Source organism: Emydura macquarii, unplaced genomic scaffold (genome assembly GCF_026122565.2).
Source record: "Emydura macquarii macquarii isolate MOO-44397 ecotype Brisbane River unplaced genomic scaffold, CSIRO-AGI_Emac_v2 contig_2636, whole genome shotgun sequence".
Classification (NCBI taxonomy): domain Eukaryota; kingdom Metazoa; phylum Chordata; order Testudines; family Chelidae; genus Emydura; species Emydura macquarii.
This window is the reverse complement of record NW_027132773.1, coordinates 12,250,598-12,278,590: the sequence shown is the minus strand read 5'-3', so window position 1 is coordinate 12,278,590 and position 27,993 is coordinate 12,250,598. Positions and strand designations below refer to the sequence as shown.

The window sequence follows — 27,993 nt, the reverse complement described above, 5'->3', positions numbered from 1 at the left end:
TCTGTGGACTCTGAATCTCTTAAGCTGAAAAACTGAACAAACAAAAAGCTTTACTGGTCACCTCTAAATGGATGCCTAGATTCTAATGCTATTTTTAAAAGCTGCTTCCACCTCCTTTGTAGGGTCCTTAGTAGTTAGAATCATAGAAGATTAGGGTTGGATGGTACCCCAGGAGGTCATCTAGTCCAACCCCCTACTCAAAGCAGGACCAACCCCAGCTAAATCATCCCAGCCAAGGCTTTGTCAAGCTACACCTTAAAAACCTCTAAGGATGGAGATTGCACCACCTCCCCAGGTAATCCATTCCAGTGCTTCACCACCCTCCTAGTGAAAAAGCTTTTCCTAATATCCAACCTACACCTCCCCCACTGCATTTCAGACCATTGCTTCTAGTCCTGTCATCTATTACCACTGAGAATAGCCTAGCTCCATCCTCCAGGGAACCTCCTTTCAGGTAGTTAAAGGCTGCTATCAAATCCCCCCTCATTCTTCTCTTCTGCACACTAAACAAGCCCAGTTCCCTCAGCCTCTCCTCATTAGTCTTGTGCTCCAGACCCCTAATCATTTTTGTTGCCCTCCTCTGAACTCTCTCTAATTTTTCCACATCCTTTCTGTAGTAGGGGGCCCAAAATTGGACACAATACTCCAAATGTGGCCTCACTAGTGCTGAATAGAAGGGAATACTCACTTCCCTTGATCTGCTGGCAATGCTCCTACAAATGCAGCCCAATGTGCCGTTAGCCTTCTTGGCAACAAAGGCATACAGTTGACTCATATCCAGCTTCTTGTCCAATGTAAGCCCCAGGTCCTTTTCTGCAGAACTGCCACCTACCCAGTTGGTCTCCAGTCTGCATTAATGCATGGGATTCTTCTGTCTTAAGTGCAGGACTCTGCACTTGTCTTTGTTGAATTTCATCAGATTTTTTTGGCCCAATCCTCCAATTTGTCTAGGTCACTCTGTATTCTATCCCTACCCTCCAGGGTATCTACCACTCCCCCCAGCTTCGTTTCATCTGCAAACTTGCTGAGGGTGCAATCCACCTCATCCTCCAGATCATTAATGAAGATGTTGAACAAAACTGGTCCCAACACCGACCCCTGGGACACTCCACTTGTTACCAGCTGCCAACTAGACATCTAGTTGTTGATCTCTATCTGTTGAGGCCAGTGATCTAGCCAGCTTTCTATCCATTTTGTAGTCCATTCATCCAACCCATACTTCTTTAACTTGCTGATAAGAATATTGTGGGAGACTGTATCAAAAGCTTTTCTAAAATCAAGGTATATCACGTCCACCACAGCCACAGAGCCAGTCATCTTACAACAGAAGGCAATCAGGTTAGTCAGGCATGACTTGCCCTTGGTGAATCTATGCTGACGGTTCCTGATCACCTTCCTCTCTTCCAATTATCATGTTCTCATGGTCCCTTTCACCAGTTGGCTTGCTTGGGTATATATGTTACTTAGTGATCCATCTCAGCAAGGCATGCAAAACATCACTTATCTTTCTAAAAATGGGTAGTTTGAGTTTAGTTGTGGTCTTGTCCAAAGCACTTCTTATGTTCTGGAGAGGTGGTTGGTCACAAGGTGCTGATTCTCCTTTCCAGCTGCTGACCTCCATTTCAACAGGAATGTTTGTGAATGATGTGATCAAGCTAGTAATGAATGGTCGAGCTGTCCAACACACTGCATGCTAGAGATGCAATCTATATTATTAAAAGAAGTTTGATAGGGAGCAGAGGTTCGAGCTGTGGTTTTAGCCATTCCTTGTTTAACAGTGGTTTGGGAGAATGGAAAAGGAAGTTAAGGCTTTTGCCTCTAGCTGGAAAGGATAGGCTAGTTTTCTTTAAATACCATTGCTGTCCGTGTGGTTATATATGCTTTAGCTAAGAAAAATCCTCATAATTAACTGGCCTAACAGGGGCCTCAGGATCTTCAAACAAGGGAAGAAAATCTCATTCCTCAACCCAGAGTGCAGTACACCACTTTGCTCAGCACCTCTGGGCCATTAGCAGGGAATCACAAAAATTAAATCTGTTGGGGAGAGTATATTAGTCATGCTTGAGAATTGAAATGATCGTGTGAAGCACCAGCCATTTATGGTGATCCTTTCTGGGGGTGGCAGAATGGGTCTCGTCCTAGATCCTCACCATTTAGATCATGAGGACTGCCACCAAAGCAAATATTGTTCATCACTGAAAGATTCCTGGATTTGGAATCTGTGGAGACACTCCTGCTGACCATCAGAAAAATTGTGTCATTCTTGCCAGAGAAACTTGTTTTCCCACAGCAGGGATTATCCTTCTCCATAACCATAATCATAACTGTCTGTGCTTGTGCATTCAGAGCCTGTTGTTTCTGATGTATCAGCTTTGAGTACTCCATCAGCAGAGCTACCACTGCCAGTATTAGTATGTCCAGCAAAGGCTTTGTTATTAGTAGGGCAGCCTATGGTGCAAGACCACTCAGGGTCAAAGTATTTGGCCATTGCCATGCAGCCTGACGCCCCCTTTTTCAGATGGTTCTGTCAATCAGGGAATGCTTCGTAAGTGAGCTGGGGGCTAGTGTGGTAAGCCCCATTCAGTGGGTAATTCTCAGACCGTCTCACGAGCAGTCCCTCCCCTGCTTAGAAGAGGATGAGTATCATTCTTCATCCTCTTCTGATATTAGGAGTGTTTCACCTATTTCACTGATATTAGGAATGCTTAGCCTTTGGGTTTTTTGTTTTTTTTTAAATTACTTGTATGTATTTGGGAGTCAGGTCAGACATAGGGGGTAAATATAGGCATGTTAGTTCAAAAGTCCCTAATAGGTACCACTGAGCCTGGCCCCACTTATTTTATCCATATAGACAAACTGCTTGGCCCCAGTAGCGCCTATGACCACATCCCAAATCAAAACATTCCTCAGCTTTGATTTCCATGGTTACATCTTCAGCCCAGGACGCACCTATTATGCAAAAGTAGTCACAGCAATTTATACATATTGTTGAACTGGACTCTTCTGCACATCAGTCTCGGTGTGAACATATACTTAAGCAACAAGTTTCTGAAATTATTTCAGAGCATATCCCATCCTCTTCTTCACAGAATGAGGCTATGGCTCCTCTGCAGGCATTGTCGTTGGATAATAAGTCATTTTAAGACTTGGTCTGCTGAATGGCAGATGCTTTGGAGATCCCCATTCAGACTGTTCAAGAAAAAGGACACAAGTTATTGGACCTTTTGCATCCATCCCTACCCAAGAGGTTTGCCCTACCTATAAATGAAGGCTTGTTAGAGCAAAACCAGCTTTTATGATAGAGACTCCAGCATCTCTACCACCCATCTCGAAGAAAGTTGAAAAAAGGTATCAAGTCCCTTAGGTTTCTAATATTTCTACATACATCCTTCTCCAGGGTCCTCAGTAGCGACAGCAGAACAGCCTTTTAGTATTAATTCAGAGGAGAAGGAGCCAAAAAAGATTTGACTTCTTAGCAAAGAAGAGTTATTAATCAGCTAGTCTCCAATGCTACATAACATGATAAAAGGGCCTGATAATTTGTTATGATTACCTTAGGTGGAGAGTATCTTGATAAAGATTTAAAATTCCTCTGAAGTCTGACAGAATTTTGTTTGTCTATGAATAGTTAGCTAATAGATTAAAACCTTCCTACAAGACTCCATTGATGCTGCTGAAACTGCATCAAGGTTGATGAAAGCAACAAGTACTATGCAGTGTGCATGATGGTTCTGGTCTTCTGGAGGTTCAGACTATGTTGGAAGACCTCCCCTTTGAAGATTCTGGTTTAGTTCTAAAACTGAATCTTTACCTACATTGAAAGACTCGTACTATGTTACAGTCATTGGGCATCTACACTTCCAATTCAAGAGACACAAAGGTGGGTGAGATATCTTTTATTGGACCAACGGCTGATGTTGGAAAAGAGAAGTTTTGGAAGTTGGTCCAATAAAAGATATCTTACCCACTTGTCTCCCTCATATCTGAGGAACAACATGGCTACAACAACACTGCAAAATACAAAAAGCAGTCTTGATATCATACTCAATTGAAACAGCCTATCCTTCCTTTTCAGGGACACTTTTCATGAGACTCCTTCAAACAAGAGGTTGTCTCTCTGTTGGTCCTTGGTGCTATAGGTTTCTGCCCCAAAAATCAGAGAAAGCATTCTCTTTCCAGTATATTATTGTCCTCAGAAAATTGGGAGGCTGGTGTCCAATATTGGACCTGAGAGATCTGAATTTTTTAGTTAGCCAATTCAAATTTTGAATAATAACCCTGTCCTTCATGCTTCCTTACCTAGATCTTCTAAACTAGTTTACACCTCTCAGTCTACAAGATGCATATTTCCATCCATCCAGCAGGAAATATTTGCCTTTTGTAGTGGGCAATGCACATTACCAGTACAGAGTGTTGCCCTTTGGATTGTTGATAGCTTCAAGCACTTTCATGAAATATCTGGCTGCGATAGTGGCATATCTCAAACAGAAATGTCTTTGGGTTTACCTATATCTTGATGATCAGTTGATAAGTGGACAGTCTCTAGAGCAGGCATTAAGCAGTGTCCAGTACCTCATATCTGTTCTCTAGCCTGGGACTGAGAATGAAACATGAAAAAATCATTTACACCCAACCAAAAAATAATTTATTGGGGCTCTAATCAAGTCCATGCTGGCTCAAGGATATCTGCTGCAGATCAGATTTGACAATATGCTAGTGTCAATCAACTGCAAAACATTCCATGTACTACAGCAAGGATATGTCTCTGGTTTTAAGTCACTTAGCTTCATGTACTCTGGTGATCTGTTCAACAGACTGCATCCTTGTTGTCTGAAGAGGTGCTTAGGGATGGTTTATCACCCTGCTGTTCTCATGACAGATATGGAGACACACATACTTCAAGAAGTTTTGAACTCCCTCAACTGGTGAAAAGATCCATATCAAGTCTTCAAGGTAGTTCTGTTCTTCCCTGCACTTCCCACTTCAGCAGTGACCACTGTTGTCAGTGTTGGGATGGCGAACGCATTACAGCAACTTTGTAGTATAGCTAAAGTAATCTCTGATTTTAATTTAAATTAGTCTACTCACTTACTTGTTTTTTTCTCATTCAACCAAGAGTGAGGCTGCCTTACATACTCTATTCTCTAAGCGGTATGATTTATTTATCTAGAGCAAAACCACCCAGACAGTCCCCTAAGCTATTTATTTTGATTGCCAAGATCAAGGATCAAACAGTCTGGACTCACAGAATCTCTAATTGGGTGTCAAACTGCATACGGTTATATTTTGAGGTGGCCCATTTAGAACTCGTAGGTCAACGATCTTGTGCAAGAAAGCACTAATTCTATGGAATTAGTGTGCAGTTCACCCCACTGGCAGACCATCTACATAAGCATTTTTTTCAGAATCACAAATGGCCCATAAAGGATTTGGTGATGCTGTTCATTTTCAGTCAGTGGGGTTCTCACCACTTAGTTTTGTTTGCAATCAAACAGAACAAGAAATGCAAAGTATTTTGTTTCAAGGGAAAACAGAGACCGGGTTTTCAAAGAGATGCCATCTTAATCCGCTGGACTCAGGGCCTGTTGTGTGCTTGTCCTCCCATTCCTCTGATCCCCACTACACAAAGGAAAGTCAACAGGACAAAACCTCAGTTACTGGCCTATGCAATACTGGTTCACAGAAATCAGAAATATCTTGGTGACACCTTCACTATCTCTACTTCTACCATACTTAATTACCTAGACCAATGGGACATTTCATTCTGAGTTGTCACTATGAGTTGTCATGGCATGAGAACTGTCTGGAAAACAGACTTTGAGAAGAATTGTCCCCTGTTGATGTACAGTGCATATTGATTCAGAGCAGAATGCAATCTACAAGAACAATTTATAAGGCAAAATGAAAGTGTTTTTCATCCTGGGTTTACCAACATAGTCTTTCCCCACGAGAGAAGTCCATTCCTCGTATTCCTGAGTATCTATCCTTAAAAATGTTTGGTTTGTTGCTCAGCTCATTATGAATTTATTTGGCTGCTATTGCTGCACATCATCCACAAATTCAAGAACATGGAGATTTTTCCTCATGCTACAGTTTGAAAGGTCTTCTGAGAGATTTTTCCTCCAATAAGACAACTCCTACAATCTTGGATTCTTAATGTGGTACTTATCAGTCTGATGAGACCTCCATTTGAGCCATTAGTCTCATACTCATTATTCCATTTGTCTATGATTATGGCATTCCTAGTTGCATGCAGGGTCTATGAATTTCAGGTTCTTATGGTGGAACCCCCATGTATGCTTTACATAAGGATAAAATCTCACTCTGGCCACACCCCAAATTTCTTCACAAAATAATCTCTGATTTAACTCCCAGGTCACATTCAACTAGAGTAGAGATTACTTCTGCAGCATCTCTTTGAGGAACACCCATAGCTGATAAATATAGGACTCCTACGTGGAGTTGTATACTTTCACTAGCCATTACTCTTTTGTTCAGGTATCTCATTCAGGTACCAAGTTTGGGAGGGCAGTGTTGCACTCATTTAATTAGACTCGCAGTGTCATCCTCCATCCATGGCATGCCACTTGGGAGTCACCAGAAGTGGAACAAGCACTTGAAGAAAGGAAAGTTACTTATCTTTAGTAAATGGAGCTCCTCAAAATGTAGTGTTTACATATGTTCTACAACCCACCCTCCTTTACCCATCTGTTGAATCTAATAGCCTAGCCTTGATAGTGGCACCAGAACTGAGGGTCGGCTGGTCCCTCTGCCCATTACATGCACAAAGAGGTTGTGGCTCAAGGTCGGCAGGGGAGCAGAGTCAACCAATGGATACTGCTGGCTGAAGCATTCCAATCTCCAATGCCCAGGGACTATGTATGCCTGAGGTGGAACACATGCAAACCCCACGTCTCCGAGAACAGCAGTTACTAAAGATAAGTAATTTTCCTTTATGGCACTCTGAGAGGTGGGAGACCCCCCATTCAAACCTTTCTTTCCCCGTCAGACAAAGGGGGAAATTGAAACCAGGACTCCCACATGCCAGGTGCGTTCTCTAACCAGCAGGCTGAACAGGAAAGTGGGTGTCACTACCACCCCCAACCATTTTGTGTGGAGTGAGACAAGTGCCTAATTCTCACAAGAAATGACTTAGGCACTTGACTCCAGGAGGGGGGTTTCTGGGTGTGCCTCTCAGGTAGAGATAGGCACCTCCCTGCAGCCCAAACTTAGGTGCCTAACTCAGAGAGGAGAGGTTTAGGATACACCCCTCTCCTTGACATCTCCCATTGGCCAGCTTAGGTGTGCATTTATGACTTGCATTCTTAGGCACTTATTTCTTCCCATGCGCTTTGTGGATACCATTGTTGTTCAAGTGGTTTTCTAGTGCCTAAAAGTAAGGTGCTACAATGCCAAGTTTCTTTGTCAATCTAGGGCCTTGTCTCCATGTAGTACGAGGTAGAGATCTTAATCAGGGTCCCGATTGAGTGACTGATCTCAGCGCACACAGTATTTACTAAAAAGTGCTCCAAAATCTCCAGAAATTAAACCCTAGTTTTACTGAAAAACAGAGGAAGTGTGTTTTGGCAAACTTTTGCAACATCCTCCATAGGCTTTATGTCTCCTTACACTCCAAAGATTGCTTTGCACCTCTAGAAAGTCTTTTATTAGTATACGTACACACAGCGATACTGCATTTGGTAACATTGTTTTCTCAGTTTAGGTCTACATCATCTTCTAAGCAACGATTGCAGAGATTTAAAAAACATACTTTTCAATTTTGTTTTTAATGTAGTCAGTTGCTCAAAGAGGATACTGTCACCATGACAAGGCCTAAAGTTTGATTGCAGAATATGGCAATTATTGAGTGATCCATCCCTTGTCATCCAGTCCCAGCTTCTTCTGGTAGAGGGTTAGGAATGCCTAGAGCACAGGGTTGCCTCCCTCACCATCTTAGCTAATGGCCATTGCTAGACCTATTCTTCATGAATTTACCTAATTCTTTTTTGAACTCAATTATATTTTTGGCCTGCACAACATCCCTTGGCAATGAGTTCCACAGCTTGATGGTATGTTGTGTGAAGAAGTACAGCCTTAGGTTTGTTTTTAAACCTGCTGCCTATTAATTTCATCATGTGACTCCTGGTTCTTATTTTGGGAGGAGTAAATAATTTCTTATTCTCTTTCTCCATACCATTCATGACTTTATAGACCTTTATCATATTGTCCCCCATTAGTCATCTTTTCTAAACTGAACAGGCCCAGTCTTTTTAATCTCTCCTCATATGGAAGCTGTACCATACCCCTAATCGTTTTTGTTGCCCTTCTCTGTGGCTTTTCCAATTCCAGTATGTTTTTTTAGAGAAGGTTACCAGAACTGCACACAGCATTCAAAGTATGGCATACCATTAATTTAATAGAGTAATTGTGATAGCTTGTGAATTATCTATCCCTTTCTTAACTGTTCCTAATATTGTTAGCTTTTTTGACTGCTGCTGCCTATTGAACAGATGTTTTATCCGTGATGAGTCCAAGATCTTTCTTGAGTGGTAACATCTCATTTAGACCCCATCATTTTGTATGTTTAGTTGGGATTATGTTTTCCAATATGCATTATTCTGCACTTACCAACATTGAATTTTATCTGCCATTTTGCCACCTAGTGATCCAGTTTAGTGACATCCCTTTGAAACTCTTCAGTCAGCTTTGGATTTCAGTATTTTGAGTAATTTAGTATCATCTGCAAACTCTGCCACCTTACTGTTTACCTGTCATTCCAGATCATTTATGAACGTTGAACAGCACAACTCTCAGTACAGTTCCTGGCAGGGCCCTGGTCTTTTACCACATTCCATTGTGAAAAGTGACCATTTACTCCTACCCTTTGTTTCTGGTCTTTTAACCACTCACTGATCAATGAGAGAACCTTCCTGCTCATCCCATGACTGCTTACTGTGCTTAAGACGGACCTTGTCAAAGGCCTTCTGAAAGTCCAAGTCCACTATGTCCACTGGATTACTTTTATCCACATGCTTGTTGACACCCTCAGAGTATTCTAATAGATTGGTGAGGCATGATTTCCAGTTACAAAAGCCATGTTGATTCTTCCCCAACACATAGTGATTATGGGTCTGATAATTCTATTCTTCACTGTAGTTTCTACAAATTTGCCTAGTACTGAAGTTAGGCTTAATAGCCTGTAATTGCCAGTATATTCCTACATCTATACTCTTCATTATTCAAGCATGGAATTTCTCTTCATAGAGATTCTGTGGTATAGTTTCTCATTTAAGATTTTTACTTTATTTGACATTGCTTTTTCCACATAGTGCTACTTCACCAGCATGACCTACTCTATCATTCTTATGTATTTTGTAACATCTGTTCTTACATCTTTTGTGGACTGAAATAAGCCAAAAATGTTCACTGCTTTGACTCTAATAGTTTGGCTAAATAGCATTTGCTTGCAGTGTGGTAGTCTTAGACTCATGCAACACAAATAGTTGCCTAGATGACAGCCCCACTGTACTAATTGACAAATAATTTGCTTAATTAACTGTTTTTAAAATCAACATTCTTTCATGTCCTCATAAAAAATGCAAGTCTGGGTCCAGTTGTCAACATGCCACATTTTAGTGGTATTGTGTAAGGAGCACCTGCCTTATTTTATTGTTTTAAGTTTGGTCACGTGGTCAAAGCCATAGGCATTGGCACTTTGTGTACAGCATTCTTTAATTAATTATTTTTACTAGTAAATTTCAGTATTCACACATGTAACAGCAACACAAACTTCTGCCTGTGGTTAAGGCATGCAGCATAGTAAGAGGTATATATGTTTATTATAACTAAATCAAAATTGCTCTTGATATACATGCTAGCTGAAGGGCAGAAACTGAGACTTCCTACATACAGCACATTTAATATTCACTGATGGAAAGAAGCAGCCTTTTAAAGTTTTGTGCCACTCTTGTTCCATAAACAATCCCACATTAACTGTTCTCTCATGTAGGGCAATAACAAAGGTTATAAAAAACCACAGAAGTTGCATATTTGTTGTACTGATATATTCCAGGTTTGTGTGGTTTTTTACATTTATACAGTTTACATTTTCTTGACCCATAAATAACACTTGTAAGATTAGAAGGGCCATAGTTAGAGAGTATTTACACAGCCCTGCCATGCATACAGAGCTTTTAATATCTAGAAGAGAAAATTAAGCTTTGGCTCACTAAGTAATAAAATTTTGAATGTTTCTAAATGTAAACCCCTGACTAAAATACAAACAATCATTTCATCCATACTGCTGCTGTTAAACACCTAATAAATCTAGTTGTGTATTGTAACAAACTGCTTGGAATTCAGGGATATAAAAATAATCAGTTTTTAAATCTTAACTGTACAATATGTACATTAATATTTTCACTGTTAAATTATGAATACATTTTAGTCTATGAAATACTACATTATAAATATCAATGTGTTTTCAATTTATAATTGCAGCTAATAATACCTTTAAAATCTGGGCTAATGAGTTCCAAAAGATTAAAATATGGTGCCTAATCCTTTTGCAAGTAGTAGTACATAAAGTAGTTTTCTTGACTAAGAGGTTACTTGCATGTGTAAGGGCTTTTCTGGCATTAGGATCCTGCTGTTTTCTTTTTAGTGTGTGTGGATGTTTTAAAGGAAAAACAAACTGCATACCTTACTTTGTATTACAATGTCAGTTATAGCTAGGTGCATGCCCCCCAATGAAACAATGCCAGTCAAGTTCTAAACCAGCTGAACATTGATCATCTTCGTTTAAAAAATTGCATTGAAAGGGTGCCTGGAATTCTTAATCTTCTACTACTTTTAGTACATTTACTACTGCTTCATATCCTATAGAAGATGGCTGCAGATATTTGAAATGTCATTTTCTGATTTGCCTCTTTTTACTGGAGGTTCCTTTTGGAGGGCTCGCACACTCAATTGAAGACTGGGAAAGCTGCAGATCAGGGTTCAAATAAAACAAAAGCAATAGGTTACAACTCCAGTTTGATGTAAAAAGAAAAAAAAGACCTCTAGGAAAAAAAGGCAAGTCAGGATGTGATCATTCTAATGAGATGGGAGGTTATGGGGAAGAAACACACCATAGAACCATCCCTTTTCTCTCTAAAGTAAAAACAAGGATATTTTGGCCATCTGAGTACAAGAAGCAATTGTAAAGGACAAGTTTTTTTTTTATTATTATTTGCAGTTCACTGTCACTGCACTCTCTCTCATACGTTTAAATGAGTGAATGTCCAACACAATGTTTGTGTCTACATGAAAGTCTGCAAACTGCAGTAACAAAGTAAAACTGCAGTGTTTTGATAACCACATCATATATTATGAAAACATGGCAATAGCTGAGGTGATAATCTGGAGAAATGACATTTCTGAACCTTAAGTTTTACACTATAAACACCAGTATGGTTATTTACATTAGCAAAGCCCTAAAAATTTCAGCAACTTGCCTAAATACAGTTAAAGATGTGGTTCAGACTGTAGTTACAAAGTTTATATGAATGGGTCTTCACAGCTGTTAGACTTAATAGGTTAAGAAATGATGCAGTTTTTGCCTTTCTGTCCTTTTTTCTTCTTTGATTTGGTTGTCCTTTGACCAAATTGAGAACTGGCCAGTGCTGTGGTTGGACTGGAAAGGTCCTCGGTGTAGTATGGATATCTCAATGATCGTGGCTGTGGAATTGGCTGTCCAAGAAAATATCCTTCCTCTTCAGAATCAGATGATGATGATGAAGTTGAACACCAAGAGTCTTCTTCCTCGCCATACAATCCAAAAAATTTATCAACTACCTGATTCTGCAATGTATAATCAGGTGTAGCATTGGCATACTGTCCATATAGCTCTGTGTTTTGAATGTATGCTTGAACCTCATGAGGGCTTTTATTTTGGATAAATTTGTCATAATCCTGAGGTGAGTAAAAGTGAAGTCTCTCTTTTGGAGAACATCTTCTTTCTGTGGTTAAGTGAAGTGTATTGTCTGAACGAGACTTCCTACTTCTCCTGCGACGATGCTGATGCTGAAGCCGATTCCCACGTTCTTCAAAATGATAAACACGCCTATGAGTCCTTTCACTCATTGGAGGTTGGCGAACTTCAACACTCTCATAATCTCCATTATCAATAACATCATCTGAAAACTTTACCTGTTGTGGTCTAGACTGGGATTTGGATCTTCTAAGTACAGGCATGTGCACTGGCTTTTCTTCTGGGAACACCTTTTCTTGACACAACTCTGAGCTTAAACTCTTTAAAGACTCTGCACTCCTGTGGAGCATTGAAGAATTCAGAGTTCCCATATTGCTCATTTTCTCACAGTCTTCTGCCTCCAGCTCCTGGAAAGTTTGCAACGAATAAAAAGAGGGCCTTGGTTTGCTTTCTCCATCCACTGAGGCCCCTGGGGGGGAAAGAATAAGTTAAAGGTAATCTGTGAAGTCGTAATGCAGCATGTTGACTCAAAATATTAAAGTTCTAATAAAGGTTTATGGAGTAAACAGGGTTTATCATTGATTCTTTGTGACAACTGCCTTAAAGGTGAATTGTAAAGATGTTCTTGTGCAATTTGTTTCTTTTGAGATGTATAAAGGAGGTCTGAAAAGTTTTTTGTTTTGTTTTTTTTAACATTATTAATTCAGGTCTTGACTATGATTAGTAGAAAACTAGTGACGTTAAGACATCAAGAGTGAAAGGAATTTTTCATTAGTCTGTTCAAAACATTTTAAAACATATATTGAACTCCAGAGCTTACTGAACACTTAGGGAAAAATGTCTGTTAAACAAAGATTCAACATCCCACACTTTCTGTTTAGGGTTGACAATACACATTTCATGTGTCTAGAAATTCCTCCAACAAAGCCAGGGAATACCAGACTTGATCATCTGGATATTTTAAAGGTAAAACAGGCTGTAAGGGGTAAGTGCAATGGCTTTTTTTTTTTTTTTTTTAAAGGCAGCCAGCCATCCACTCAAACATTCTAATATATATAAAAGCAAAAGAGAAAATAAACCCAATTTTAAAATATTATTTTCAGTTCATCATTAAAGACTGAAAAGTGTTTAGTTTTTATATTTTTCTTTAGTGTATGATTTTAAGTATTGATACAAAAATTTTTTTGAATTGGCGGGTTGTGTACCTACTAAGTACAAAGTGCAAAACCGTTCCTCCAGCAAAAGTTAACTAACACCTCAAGTGGTGTAGATTTCTCTTGCAAATAAAGGAGGAAATAACTTAGAACCAGATTCTGCCCTCAGATACATATGTGTCACTCTTTCTTCAGTGGAGGTTGAAGGTCTGTATTTCAGGGAAGAATTTGGCCCTTGACTATCTTGTTTTAACTGAAGTCTTCACATACATAGTTACTAATTTGGGATTTAAAAAAATTCTTTCTAGCAAAATGCTTACTTTTCCCTATAACCAATTACCTGTGATGTTAGATAAAGCCAAGGAATCCATTGAATCGCGAACACTTTGCTCTTGTTGTTTCAGATCAGACAAACATTCCAATGAACCTTCGTACCATTGTGTTTGGTCATGTTTGTATCCTGAAGCCCCATGTTCCATGTCTAACTCTTGGATTTTTCTGCTGCTGGCAGGGCCCGGATGGCTGCCATATGCAGAATCACCTAAACCATCTTGTGACTGGGCCCAGTACATGTCTGCCTGATATTTTTTACTTGCCAGGTTATTTTTTTTCAAATCTGACTTGCTTTTAACCATGTTATCAGAAATCCAATGTTCACTTGATGTAATATCTACTTCAGGGGGCTGCTGGAAGAGGCCTTTATCACCAAATTTTAGGAGGAGTTGAGTCATGTAGTCTTCATGCTCAGCCCACTCTTCAGGGTCTTCGGGCATTTCCTGCTCTACTCTTCCTTTCCAAAAATCTTCATTCACAAAGCTTGCTCCTTGCCTTGAAAGACTTAAGTCATCCATCTTACGAGAAAGAGTATCATCAGCATTGCTCGAAAGACCAGGGAATTTGTAATTCAGTGCTGGTGACAGTAGGAGAGACTGTCTGCACTGGTCAGCTGACCGGCTGCTCTTTCCCATACGAACACTTCTTCTGGAATCTCTTGATCGTGCAGACTGAAATGCAGAGTCAGATGAGTCAGAGGCATGAACGTCTTCTCCCAAACTACAAGTTTTTGAACAGTAGATCTGTCCTTGCTTGGGAAGGAAAGGACAACCTAGCAGAGAGGCTTTGCACTGAGCACAAGAAAAGCAAGTCTCCGTGGCATGCCAGTGCTGTCCATCATAGGTCATCTGAGCATGGTCAACACCTAGTAAAGAGGCAAAGAGGGGGTGTTTAGTTTATGACTAAAATAGTTAGTTACACACACAAAAACTAAAGCTTTTTTGGCTTGTGAATTATCATGTTTAAAGTACTCATTACCTGGTAAAATTTTAATACTTAAGAAAGATATATTACCTATGTGTTCCCCACAGGTCTCACAGTACTCAGCATAAAGTGATTCAAAACACCCACAGCAGAATGGACGCCCATCCTTCATAATGTATCTCTGTCCACCAAGGATAGTTTCACACTCCAGGCAACAAAAATGCTTCATGTGCCAATGGCGACCCTCAGCTTCTGTGCACTCATCGGCAAAGATGATCTTTAAAAATAAAAATCAAATTTAGGCTGGGTATCCCAGTCTATACATAAATAATGCCTGTTGGATTCACATAAACTGCATGTGAAAAAGGAACATATGCCTTTGGTACAATTAGCAGGCCACCACTTATTAAAGAACTACATATTAATTCGGCAGTACTGTGAATCTGAAGCATTAACTGATCAGTTTCAATAGTTAAAAATACATTACTTGTAGCAGTATAGCTAAGACAGGTGAATGTCACATTTGCTAAGTAAAATTTTTTTAAAGTAGGTCAGTTGTCATAAAAGTAACTAAAATTAGAGCATAACACAGATGTTTCCAAGTATCTGAAGTATGGCTGATAAGGTCAGCAATAAGAAAACCATTATTCTGGAATGTGTACAAGTTTTCCTTGTAATTCAATCTTTAGGTTTCGATTCTAATCTCAGATTCACAGATGCGTATCTTGTAACAGCGGCTGCATCACACTTGTCCAGTAGCTGATTTTACAAGATATGCTTGAAGGCTGGAGGGGTTTTTCACGTTTATATATGTGATATTAGGATACAGTCCTTGTTGCCTAAGGGTACGTATCAATATTCAAAAGTTGTTTGTTTAATTGAGCGAGTAACATGACAATTTTATCCTATTAATGGTGTGTTCTGTGGAAGTATGGGTTTGGTAGGAAAGAGTTATTTACCTCATCACATGCTGAGCAACGGGGTTTGAGAAGTTCAGCATGGTGCCTACCACAGTGAATTTTTCCATCTTGGTAGAAGTAGATTAGGTCAACAAGCAGCTCATTACATGTAGAGCACACAAAACATGATGGATGCCAGCACACTCCAGGGCCAGCTCTTGAAGCAAACACTGCCACTTCACCTCCATTTACTTTTGTACCACACTAGAAACAAACCAAAAAAGTTAATATGCTTTCATTGCAGGAATACCAGTCTTTGTTGTTGTTTTACAGTAAAACCAAAATAAAAAATTAAAGTTCTTATTCCTGAATTATACACAATTCTCATACAGAAGAAAATTTTACTTTTGGTGTTTTAAAAACACTTAAAGCTTTTATGTATTAAACAGGTATGGATTTAGTAGCTACAATTTGACATATTGCCTGCTCTGAAAATTGTTTGGCATATCCACACCATCAGTACAAATATGAAGGTATTAATTAAATTTCATTTTTTTAAAACAAACCATAGTCTTCCATCTTCCTATGTGGAATTTATAAATATCCTGTAGTTTACATCTGTTTATCAGTATTACTGAGTATAGATGGAGACAAACAAGAGCCCAAATGTAGCATCAACAAACATATGTAAGGTCTAAAGTGTTGGAGCAGTTTCATTGCTATTGCCACAAAGTTACCTGTTCACATATTGCGTGCATTACTGCTCTTGAGAGTAGTTTAATAGTTCCTCGCCCCAATGCCTCCTTCTTACGCTGAGCACTAAACAACTGTAGTTCCTTCTTCTCTTCTTCACTTAAAGATTGACAATATCTCACCTTCAACAGAAGACAGTACATGCTTTAAACACCAAGCTACTTCTCAGCAGTAACTAAAATATATTAAAACCTATCAACATCCCTGTTAAACTCCTTTCTATATTTTCCCACATGCTTTATTTTTCCTACAGTATGTATTTTAACTCCTCTACATGTTACAACATCGGATACTTTAACCGGTTAAAGAACTAAGAAAATGTCTCTTCACGTATTATAAGCAAATCAATAGTATGCTAAACTATTGCTATCTAAAAATAGAATTGCTCCAAAATGAAATTTAAGACATTGTTTGGATTTATGGTTTTTGGATTTACATAGACCAAATAATGTATATTGCAGTATACACGAGAACTTAAGCACCAAGTCCTCCTTTCTGCAAAAGTGTTTGTTACTTCCACTTCTACCCCACATTATAGAGAATCATGTCTGAGCTTCAAACCTTTTACTGCCACAAAGCATCCTTTCTATATGTTTCAATGAAATCTCAGGAATGTGTAGGTTCCTGGTAATTGGTGGGTGGTTGCAAACACTATAAAACCAACTTGTGTTAAGTTTATTGCACTGGCGTCCTGCTCCTTAACAAGAGAAAGCAATGTCCTCCTAGATAGCTCTTATCTGAATATAACTGAAATGGACAGCTAAACAATGGATTTGACAGTGTACACACTATACTATCTTTATGGGTTAGATGCCATTGCATATGACATTTTAGAGACTTGTAATATGTCCCCAGGAAAATAATTATTCCTGCTTAAAAAAGCAGCATATACTTCATGAATACCATGGCCACAATTAAATTCCATAGTTACCTCATTATCATGGGGTGGTAACTGGTATAGAAGCTGTTTAATTCTATGTTTCTCTCCAGGGCTGTTAATGTAGGGGACCTTCTCTTCCGGCAAACAGGCAAAGTACAGCTGTACCTGAACAGGAGGTATTAAGAATTAAGACCAAATGGGTATACATGACCCAAACATTGTAAACTTCCTTGAACCAGTGCCTTATCTTAAGTCTCATTTACAAAGGAACTAAGATATGCTACATTAGATCTGTGACAACATTTGCATTCCTGAAGGTAATATGAGGACCAGATGAGCTAATGCAGCAGAACTGGATTGTCTCTGATACAACTAGCAGCCAGCTGCTGAATTGCTTTTCTGGAATGCAATTTGCAGTGACAATTACGGGTATCATAAATTATGCACATTTAATGCTATCATTATTCCCACCCCCTTCGGGGTTGGTCAGCAAGCCTGTTGAAATTCCAAATTTCCCTCTGTAATTTACCACACAATGAAGCTGTACTGAAAACTACTACTACATAAACAAATTTAATTTGCTCTGTGCATTTACACATTGCTGAGACAAAAGCTGTTCTGTAATCTCCTGCTGATCAGGTTCTTCACAAGCATCAGCTTTCAAATCATCTTCCTCCTGGGAGGAGGAGGTTGGATCCAACCGCATTTCAACCAGATGCAAGTTCACTTTGAAATTTTCATGGGGTTTTTGTGTTTGACAGGGGAAGAAAACACACTATCCCTTCTTGAAAATCTTCTCAGGCTAGTCTTTATTTCATCTTATCAGTAGAAACTTATAACAGGAAAATTGTAATGAATGCTATGACAAAGCCCAATGGCAAAAATATTTTTGTGGAACAGCTACAGATTTATTATTTTTTCCTGTGAAGTTTCCAGCTTGTCACAGAACCTGAGGCTGTAAATAAGAGCTGATTATTGACAAAAATATTACCTGCTATCATGATGCTTTGGTCAACCACTTACTAGATGTTTTAGTTAAGACAAATGAAAAAAGAATCACTACCTTCCTCAGTCAAGTTAAGTGCGGAAAATAGTACATATCTCTAAGGTTTTGACACAGAGCTGAACATCAATGAGTTTCAGTTAAGTCTTCTTTAAGTCCACTAGCCAACAGATTATATTGGCAAGGAACAAAGCAGAACATACAGTAAGACGGAAACTTCTCAGGTTAGTTTGCTCGATGCCCATGTCTCACATAACACTAATCAAAACGCCACTGATGTCTTCTTCTGTATGGAAATATCTTTAAGCCTGCAGTACCTGGAATGAATGATTTTTGCTGCATTTCCCCTTAAGAGTTTAAAGTAGATGTTAGCTAATTGTTTCCTCTTGCCCTGATCCCTCAAGGTTGTTTAACTCTTGTATATTTATTTTATGATAAAAGACTCTTCCTTAAAGAAGAGTCGGTGCTTCATTTATGGTTCTTGTTGGCTTGTTATTCTTAATTTAATCATGGAGAGAAAGTCTCTGGAAAACAAAAAGATCTTCTGCTCCTGCATAAATATGAACTATATCAGCTGGCCTCCTGAACTAGAGATACTCAACTCCCATGACTTGTTACACATGGTCTAGTCATCCTACCCATTCATGCAGGCATCACTGAACTCAATGCTGGTGTTGGTCAAATACCTTATGAATCATCTATCTCCCTTTAATATCTCCCTGCAATATCTCCCTTTAAACTAACCCGACTAGAATTTTATTGAAGAACCTGTTTTTAACATTTGATCAATGTAGCAACTTATTCCTTTAGCAATTAGTGTCACCATCCTATTTCCATTTTCTTATACTTATCAGAAAGGTTTCATTTTTAGCAGGCCCTCTGACAGCAATTCCGGGCCCCAGGGCAGAACAGTCCATGGCTCCCTAGAAACGGATGGCTGAGATTTGAGTGGGCTTCCACTGGAAGTTTTTACTTATTTATTATGTGCCATGCAGGTTCCCAGGCAGCTGAGGAGGCAGTATCTGCTACTTAGCTTCCTGGATCCTTTGGACTCCCCAGGGTGATTACTGATGAACCCGGGAAGCTACGGGCAAATACCACCTCCTCAGCCACGCGGGAACCTGCATGAGCTCAGCTGTGGGGAGGGGTGAAGAACATGAACAGTGGGGGCCTCTGAGGAAAGGGCGGTGGTGGAGAAGAGGAGGATAGGTATCTGTCCTCCCATCTGTCTGGGCCCCTGGGCAATTGCTCCTCCCTACTCCCCATCAGGGGGGCCTGATTTTCAGTTTTAGATCATTTTGTTGAGGAAAAACCACCATCCAAAACAGAAATAGAACAGTCCTAAGCTCCTCTCCTAAGCTCCTCCAACCTAAGAGTAAACTCCAGAAGGAGGGAAATTATTGCATGAATAAGTGGCAATATGTACAGTTAAACAATTTTAAATCAGTGCTAGAAATAGTTTCATTTAAATATATATTTAAAATAGCATCCCAATAAAGACTTGGGAAGTATATTATTTCTATTAAACTCATCACTAGATACTTTTTAAAAAAATATAGGCTCCCCTATAACCAAAGCAGTTTAACCTCTCTCTCATTCTCTCTCCTTAAGATAGGTCATTAGAAAAAACAAAACAAAAATCTTCTAAAGCACACAACTTGTATCTTATAAGGAAACTCCACAAGTCTTTCATCAGTGGCAGCACATAATATTTAGTGAGACATGAAATTATGGGATCTTTTGATTAATTTTTAAAATAAGAGTCTCAGTTCCTACCTGTTCTGGTCTAAGACCTGGTGGGACCCAGGCATATTCTTCCAAAGCACAGCCAGAGTCATCATCGGATGTTGAGCTTCGTTGACACCCAAAGGTAAGATTGTTAACTTTTGGCTCCATTTCCAAAGGCATGGTGTAGTGTGAAGAGTCAGATATTCAGCTGCAGTTCATCAAGAAACTATATTGGAAAGATGAGATTATGAAAGAGTTAACCAAACAGGAAAAGCCTAATGGAAATTATCTTCTGAGGGAAGTGGAAGGGCATCAACCTAGTTCAATATCTGAAATACTATTGTGGCAAAGTGACTGCTAACATACATCATGAGGAGGAGATGCTTCTATTGATATGTCACTGGGAGTTTGGATTATATGCATAGTATGAAATACTGATCTTTAGTAAAATTAATTAGTGTCTTGGCAGGAGAACCATCTTGACCATCTGGGAGTAAGACAACATTTTCTCCAACAGTATAGCATTGCACTATTAAGCTGCATTTACACTCAGAATTTCAGGCAATTCTCTTATAATTGGCATGAATGCTGATGCAACTCCACTGGTGCTAGACCATTCATAAAATATTTTACCAGCATGGTATGTAACTCCTCTCAGAGCAGGTCTAAACATCACAGCAGCATAATACTTGTAGCTGGACACATTACCAGTCTCACCATTGCCAATATCAATAAAATTATACCAAGGCAAAACCAATGGTGGAAGAACATAAAATTCTCCTAGTAGATAAGACCTTAGGTGCAGTATATGAGTTTTCCCTCTTCAAGCATCCAACACAAATGACAACAGATACCATTCTAAGTGCTGTGTATCTTTTTTTAAGGTACATGTTACACTAAGCCATTGTTGAGCTAGTCCATATGTTCTTACCCTCACAAAAAATATGAAAACTATCTATTCCATTTTGCTATTGCTATATTAAAAGATTCCAAAACAAAAATAATAATGAAGTTTACACATGCCTTGAGAATTTATGAACTAATTTTAGCCCACTGCTGGTTAGAATAACAAAGTTAAAAACCTTGAAAAAATTGTTTTTTTAGATATGCCAACACACAATTATTGTAGTGAATAGTAGCACTGTAATAAAGATTGCTTACATCATACCTCATTATTCTAAGTACAATAGCAGATCTCCTATCCAAGCCACTATAAAAACTGCATATTTTCACAAAGCATGTCAGATGTTAAATAAATCCCTAAAATTTTATTTCAGTTTTTGTTGAAGTGATAAACTTAGTAAACCTGAATAAGTTAAAACTAAAATTGTTGTCAGTGCATATTCTAAAATAAGTTAAGTGTTAATATGAAGGAAAACTTCTACATTTGCTATTTTGTGCAATATTTTAAAACAGCATGCATGTCAAAAAGTAGAGCTTAGCCCAAACAACTAATAAATTTGACTTTACTTCACCCTTAAAAGTAAAGATGACCTCATTTCCTTTTCTACTGTTCAGAGTTTGTGACCTTTTAAACAAGTCATCCTTTTAAAATAGGTGCAGTTCATTCATGTCTTTAATTTAAAAAAAGCTTTATGAACATCGGTGCATTCATTCAGTCCTCAATTACTAGGAAGTGTTAATGTAAGTCAGAAACAATTTAGTGTGGATATTATATGGTCTTGAAAATTACTGTTACTAAAACAAGTCACAAAAAAAGCAATCATCTATTGAATAAGAAATTTATAAAAATGAGCAGAAGGTAGGTCTCACAAAGCTCACTTTGGATATCGAGAATACATAAACATCTTACATTTACACACTGATTCCATAAACTAATTTCCTTTGAAAGCGAACACAGAGGATATAGCAATTTGTCAATACAAAGGAAATTCCTTTCATCCAGTATAACAAGAGCAATAATCACATATTAGATCTAAGGCTATGTCTACACTACGAATTGCTTCGTAACTTCGTGTGGACTATTCACATCCCTGAGTGATGTAAATTTTACAAACCTAAGCACCAGTGTAGACAGAGCTATGTTGGCAGGAGAGAGTTTCTCTCCCAACAGCGTACAGCAGTGCATCAGTGCAGCTGCACTGCTGTAAATGATGTAGTATAGACATAGCCAAGATCTTTTTTTTGTTCCCATAATAAAGCAAAAGGCAAGAGGGAGTAGGATAAAGCTGGGAACTCAATGTTCTGATAACTACTCAAAGATGCAATCACTAGTCATTGTTGTGGTAGGACTGTGATGCTGATAGAGTTAACATCTTGATCCCTAGCACAATTATAGGCGTGTCCAAATAATTCTCAACTGTGAGATCGATGTATCATGTTTACTAGTCATACTTAAAGTCCAAGTCATTTTGGAAGATGAACTAAGCAATATATATATACTACTTTAGAATATCCTTCTGTAGAACTAATGAAAATAAATGAGGTGTTTGTTTGTTTGTTTGAAATGAGGTAGATCATATTTTTTAAGTGTCACTAACTACTTGAAGTCTTACCTAAAAATTTCTGTTTCTCTTATTACTAAATTATGTTTATTAATGTGTTTGTCAAACTGTCATATTTCAAAACTTAATTCTGCTTAATTACTCATAAATAAAGGAGTCTACTTTTTTTTTTTTTGACAACAATTTTATTAAGGAGTGAATTTCAGAGCCATTGGCTATTATCTTTGAAAGCACGTGGCAATTGGGGGAGGTCCCTAATGACTGGAAAAAAGCAAATATAGTGCACATCTACAAGAAAGGGAGGAAAGAGGATCCAGGGAACTACAGACCGGTCAGCCTCACCTCAATCCCTGAAAAAATCATGGAGCAGGTCCTCAAGGAATTCATTTTAAAGCACTTGGAAGAGAGGAAGGTGATCAGGAACAGTCAACATGGATTCACCAAGGGAAAGTCATGCCTGACCAACCGGATTGCTTTCTATGAAGAGGTGACGGGCTCTGTGGATGTGGGGAAAGCTGTGGATGTGATATATCTTGACTTTAGCAAAGCTTTTGATACAGTCTCCCACAGCATTCTTATCAGCAAGTTAAAGAAGTATGGGTTGGATGAATGGACTATAAAATGGATAGAGAGCTGGCTAGATCATCGGGCTCAACGAGTAGTGATCAATGGCTCCATGTCTAGCTGGCAGCTGGTCACGAGCAGAGTGTCCCAGGAGTCAGTCCTGGGGCTGGTTTTGTTCAACATCTTCATTAATGATCTGGAGGATGGGGTAGATTGCACCCTCAGCAAGTTTGCAGATGACACTAAACTAGGGGGAGTGGTAGATACCCTGGAAGGTAGGGACAGGATACAGAAGGACCTAAACAAACTGGAGGATTGGGCCAAAAGAAATCTGATGAGGTTCAACAAGGACAAGTGCAGAGTCCTGCACTTAGGACGGAAGAATCCCATGCACAGCTACAGACTGGGGACCGACGAGCTAGGCAGCAGTTCTGCTGAAAAGGACCTGGGGGTTACAGTGGATAAGAAGCTGGATATGAGTCAGCAGTGTGCCCTGGTTGCCAAGAAGGCTAACAGCATATTAGGCTGCATTAGTAGGAGCATAGGAGTGATTACTCCCCTCTATTGGGCATTGGTGAGGCCACATTTGGAGTATTGTGTCCAGTTTTGGGTCCCCTACCACAAAAAGGATGTGGAGAAGTTGGAGAGAGTACAGCGGAGGGCAACAAAAATAATTAGGGGGCTGGAGCACAAGACTTGTGAGGAGAGGCTGAGGGAATGAGGCTTGTTTAGTCTGCAGAAGAGAAGAATGAGGGGGGATTTGATAGCAGCCTTTTATTACCTGAAAGGGGTTTCCAGGGAGGATGGAGCTCGGCAGTTCTCAGTGGTGGCAGATGACAGAACAAGGAGCAATGGTCTCAAGTTGCAGTGGGGGAGGTCTAAGTTGGACATTAGGAAAAAGTTTTTCACTAGGAGGGTGGTGAAGCACTGGAATGGGTTATCTCGGGAGGTGGTGGAATCTCCATCTTTAGAGGTTTTTAAGCTGCGGCTTGACAAAACCCTCACTGGGATTATTTAGCTGAGGTTAGTCCTGCTTTGAGCAGGGGGTTGGACTAGATGACCTCCTGAGGTCCCTTCCAACTCTATGATTCTATGAATGTTGGACTGCACTATGGAATAGTAAGCCTAAAATAAGTTTCATATAAAAGGACTAACTACATTAGCAAATATACTGAAGAGTTTAGATAACACCTAAGGTCTGGCCTTCACATTCTTAAACTAGAATGATAATTGGATATATTCAGGTTTGTAACTAATCCTGTTGAAATATAACAGAGAAGACTAGTAGTTCTTCTAAATATTAGGGGCTCTCATACATTGACCAGATATACAGTTGTCTGTACACATCTACTCTATCATGTGATTTTTCTTACACTGGTTGTCAGTTTTCTAAAGGATAAAATGATTGCTTTGTGCCAGCTGACAGGCTATGTCCAATGTTCATCACTGATTCCTCTAGATGGCCACTCTATAACCTTGTAGGACATTTTATGTGTTCTACTGTCAGTATGGAAAATTGTCTGTGTTTGGAAAGATATACAAGCTGTAAGTCAATCATTCATGGTTTTGTATTTTTCATTGTTTAATAAAAATCGATTTTAAAAGAATCACAAAATAAATATGGAAAATCCTTAATACCCTCTCTTGTGCTATCCTCACAGGTCATCTTGGCATATAATTTAACCCTGGAGAAATGCTATTTCAAGTGTGACTGATAGCATCAAGATTTTTTTCTTTTTTCAGTTAACAAAAAGTCTTATGCCTTCATTGCAGCAAAGAAAGTGTTTTTTCTTTTTAACCATCAAGTCATAGTCAGCAGAACAGTTTCTGGTGATGAATCTGGGCTGCCCACCGGCTACACTGTGGATACATACACAAAAAAGTCAACCATATTCAGAATGGACTACTTGATTCCATGAAGGAGAGAGTCAATAGCAGGGCTGATATGAATAAAACCCAGTTAAAGTACTGGGCTGTTCCAATAACTGTAAATATCCAATATTTTCGTATGATATAGTTTTAAAATTCAAGTGTTTCATTATTTACAGCTTAATTAAGAATGGCCGGTAGGCAAAGAATTTCTAACATTGGTCTCTTCCTTTAATAGAGGGAACTTTGATTTATACTGAGAGGTGTATTTTAGTAGTCTGAGCAGAGTACCAGAAGCCAGAAACTTAGGCATTCAGAGTTTATCTTCACTAGCAAGTTTAATTGTGTTTAAATAGGAGTTAACAATCACACGGAGTTGTGGACAGCACTGTTTCACCAAACTGGCCACTACAGATAAGGACAAGGCTGTGTTCAGCCGTCAGCTAGCCATGAGTAAACCCTGGTCCCAGTGCCTTATACCCACAATTCTCTGACATGATACTGAACAGGGTTTGTCCTAGTCTAGGCTGAACAGCCAACATCAAGCCAGGTAACTTGATAGTTCAAAATTGAGTTTAAACAATTAATTTAGGGCTATGTTTACACTGATGGCGGCAAAATCGCTGCCGCCAGATCGATCTTTCATGATCGATTGAGGGGTCAGTGAGACCCGCTCAATCGATCAGGAAGTCGACTGAGTAAGTCCACCCCCTCAAGTAGCGTAGCGCTGAGTCGATGGGAATGCTGTTCCAGTCGGCTCAGCGCAGTGTGAACAGTGCGCAGAAGGGAAGTTGAGCAGTCGACGTCAGTTACGCATGCTACTCTGCATAGTTTGCGTAACTCCCGTCGACTGCCGCCGAATCACGCGGTCAGTGTGAACCAGCCCTAGGAAAGTCAAGGCCTCACTGAATCCCCTGTGGACTCAGAAAAAGTCAACTTCTTTTACTTAGTTGCTCCACCTGTAAAAGAGAGAATATAACCTTGTGAAATGAATGAGTTTATGTGGACTGGTTAATTTTACAAAGCCCTTTGCAGAAGGCATTATATAAGTGGTAAGTACTATTTCTGTTTAGGTAACTACAGTCCTTAGTAATGTTAAGATTTACAAAATCCACCAAGGACATATAAATGCCACAGTTACATAATTCCAAAAGAGGACAAGACACTAGGCGGGAGGAGAGTAGTAGAGCTTTATTTCCTTTCAGAACAAGCTATTTGGGGAACAGCTCTACTCATTTTATAAAAATTCCAATGTATAAGAAAAGCTATCTAGCTCATTCACCTCAAAACTTACGCCATCTACATCCAGATCCTCTATGGGTAAGAGGTAGGTTGAAACTGCTCTTGGTAGGGAGCGAAGGAAAGAGAGGTTCTTCCCTTAGCTGGGATCTGCAAACTGAAAAACTAGACTAAAAAAAAAAAGGATAGGGTCGCTATCAATAGTTTGGTTTTAGTGAAGGCAAGTAAGAAACAATCACAAACCACACAGAGGCTCATAGACTCTAAGGTCAGAAGGGAGCAATATGATCATCTAGTCTGACCTATACAATGCAGGCCACAGAACCTCACCCACTCCTGTAATAGACCCCCCCCCCCCCAACCTATGACTGAGTTACTGAAGTCCTGAAATCATGGTTTAAAGACTTTAAGGTACAGGGAATCCATCAGCAAGTGAGCCATGCCCCAAGCTACAGTAAGGCGAAAAACCCGCAGGGCCTCTGCCAATCTGCTCTTGGGAAAATGCCTTCCCGACCCGATATAAGGATCATCTAAACCCAGAGCATGTGGTTAAGACTCATCAGCCAGACACACGGAAAGAAAATTCTCTGTAGTAACTCAGAACCCACCTGATCTAACATCCCATCACAGACCATATTTATCACTAGCAGACAAAGATCAGTTAATATAGGCTGTCCCATCATACCATTCCCTCCATAAAATTATCAAGCTTAGTGTTGAAGCCAGCTAGGTTTTTTGCCGCCGCCCCCCCCCCTCCTCCCCCGTTCCCCTTGGAAGGCTATTTCAGAGCTTCACTCCTCTGATGGTTAGAAACCATCATCTAATTTCAAGCCTAAACTTCCTGATGGCCAGTTTATTATATCCATTTGTTCTTGTGTCCACATATATATAAACTACCATTTAAGCCTACATTCATTGGAAGGCTGGCAGCATTAACCTGGAAGAGGTGCATTCCAGATACCCCAAATAGACCTAACTGATTGGAATTGCTCAAATGATAGCATCGCTTTTTAAAAACAAACAAAACCCTATATATTGTCACTAAGAAGTATTGCCAATCAACTGGCAACATCATTCATTGGTTAAACCATATTATCACTATTGTGTTCTGGAAGGTTTGATGTTGAACTGAAATATCTGAAAACTAAAAACACAATCAGTACTTGTAGAACTATTTTAGTTATCATTGATTTGTTTATATATTATTAATTTCCCAACCCACCTAAGAGTCTGTAAATCAGTTTGCAATTTAAAATATAATAGGCTTTACAATAGTTACATATCCTAAAAGCAGCTCAGTGGCATATGTACAGCCAATGGAAAAAATAGATGTTTGAGGGGGAATACTACATGACATCTACAGAATAAAGCAAGTTTATTTTTTTAAGATCTACATGTCATGTCAGCTCTGTTCAAGCACTACCTCACTAAAAAAGCTTCACAATCTACAAAGAAAAAAAACCTTTCACTAGTGTCTTCCTTATGATTAGCCATGTAATTGGATTAAAGAAAAAAATTATTTAAAAAGTTAGATATATATTAGTGAAACTAAGTCTATTGTCATTTATAATCACTTAATAATCTGAAGAGTTCTTAGGAGTGAAAACACCAAGAGTCCATACCCCTAATTATAACATAGTTACATAAAATATTAAAACTCACACCCTGGAGAAAGGATATTACAGAATTGTTGAATCCAAGTGTGAAACTAATCCTTATGTTAGGATTTCCAGCTCACTGAGTAAGTTCTTCGGTCACCTCCGACCAGATAGAAGAGGTCATGATTTGTGAGCCCAGTAAGACACACATTTCCTTTCCCATCCCCTGCTGTTTAACTCTGTCCTGCAGGGCAAATTGTTTAACAACTTTTTTGTTAAACTACTTGTTAACAAGGCTATAGGGAATACAAGATGCATATCATATGCATCCCATTCACAATACACTGCAACTGCAGCCCAGAGGGTTAAGACTAGGGGTTAAATAAGCAGGTGAATGGGATGGCCATTCTACCTCATATAATTCACCCTCAAGAGGAACAAGAGTCTGTTGTAGCAGTACAACTGAAAACCAAATATCAGTACTACTGTTTCCAATAGGTTACAAGTATTTCCAGAAAAACTCACTTTTATGCAGCAACTAGAATAATTTGATTTCCTGCTTCCCCCTTAAAAAAATAACAATTTTTGAAATCCAGAAAAACATTTAATACCA

At 39.1% G+C, this 27,993-nt stretch overlaps 1 protein-coding gene across 3 annotated transcripts in view; it reads right to left on the bottom strand.

Annotated features, from left to right (window-relative positions):
- Positions 1–9,820: 9,820 nt before the first annotated feature.
- Positions 9,821–27,993, bottom strand: part of PRICKLE1 (prickle planar cell polarity protein 1) — a 100,431-nt gene continuing 82,258 nt past the window's right edge. For 2 of the 3 annotated variants that reach the window (XM_067564182.1, XM_067564183.1), the window contains exons 2-8: positions 19,694–19,871; positions 16,966–17,079; positions 16,019–16,156; positions 15,342–15,545; positions 14,473–14,659; positions 13,466–14,323; positions 9,821–12,440 (exon numbers count right to left, since the gene is read on the bottom strand). In XM_067564182.1, coding sequence (XP_067420283.1) covers positions 11,578–12,440; positions 13,466–14,323; positions 14,473–14,659; positions 15,342–15,545; positions 16,019–16,156; positions 16,966–17,079; positions 19,694–19,825 — 2,496 coding nt within the window. In that variant the 5' untranslated portion in view covers positions 19,826–19,871 and the 3' untranslated portion in view covers positions 9,821–11,577. Of the gene's footprint in view, positions 12,441–13,465; positions 14,324–14,472; positions 14,660–15,341; positions 15,546–16,018; positions 16,157–16,965; positions 17,080–19,693; positions 20,380–27,993 lie in introns of those variants that run through there. The other variant, XM_067564184.1, reaches the window with a different exon arrangement.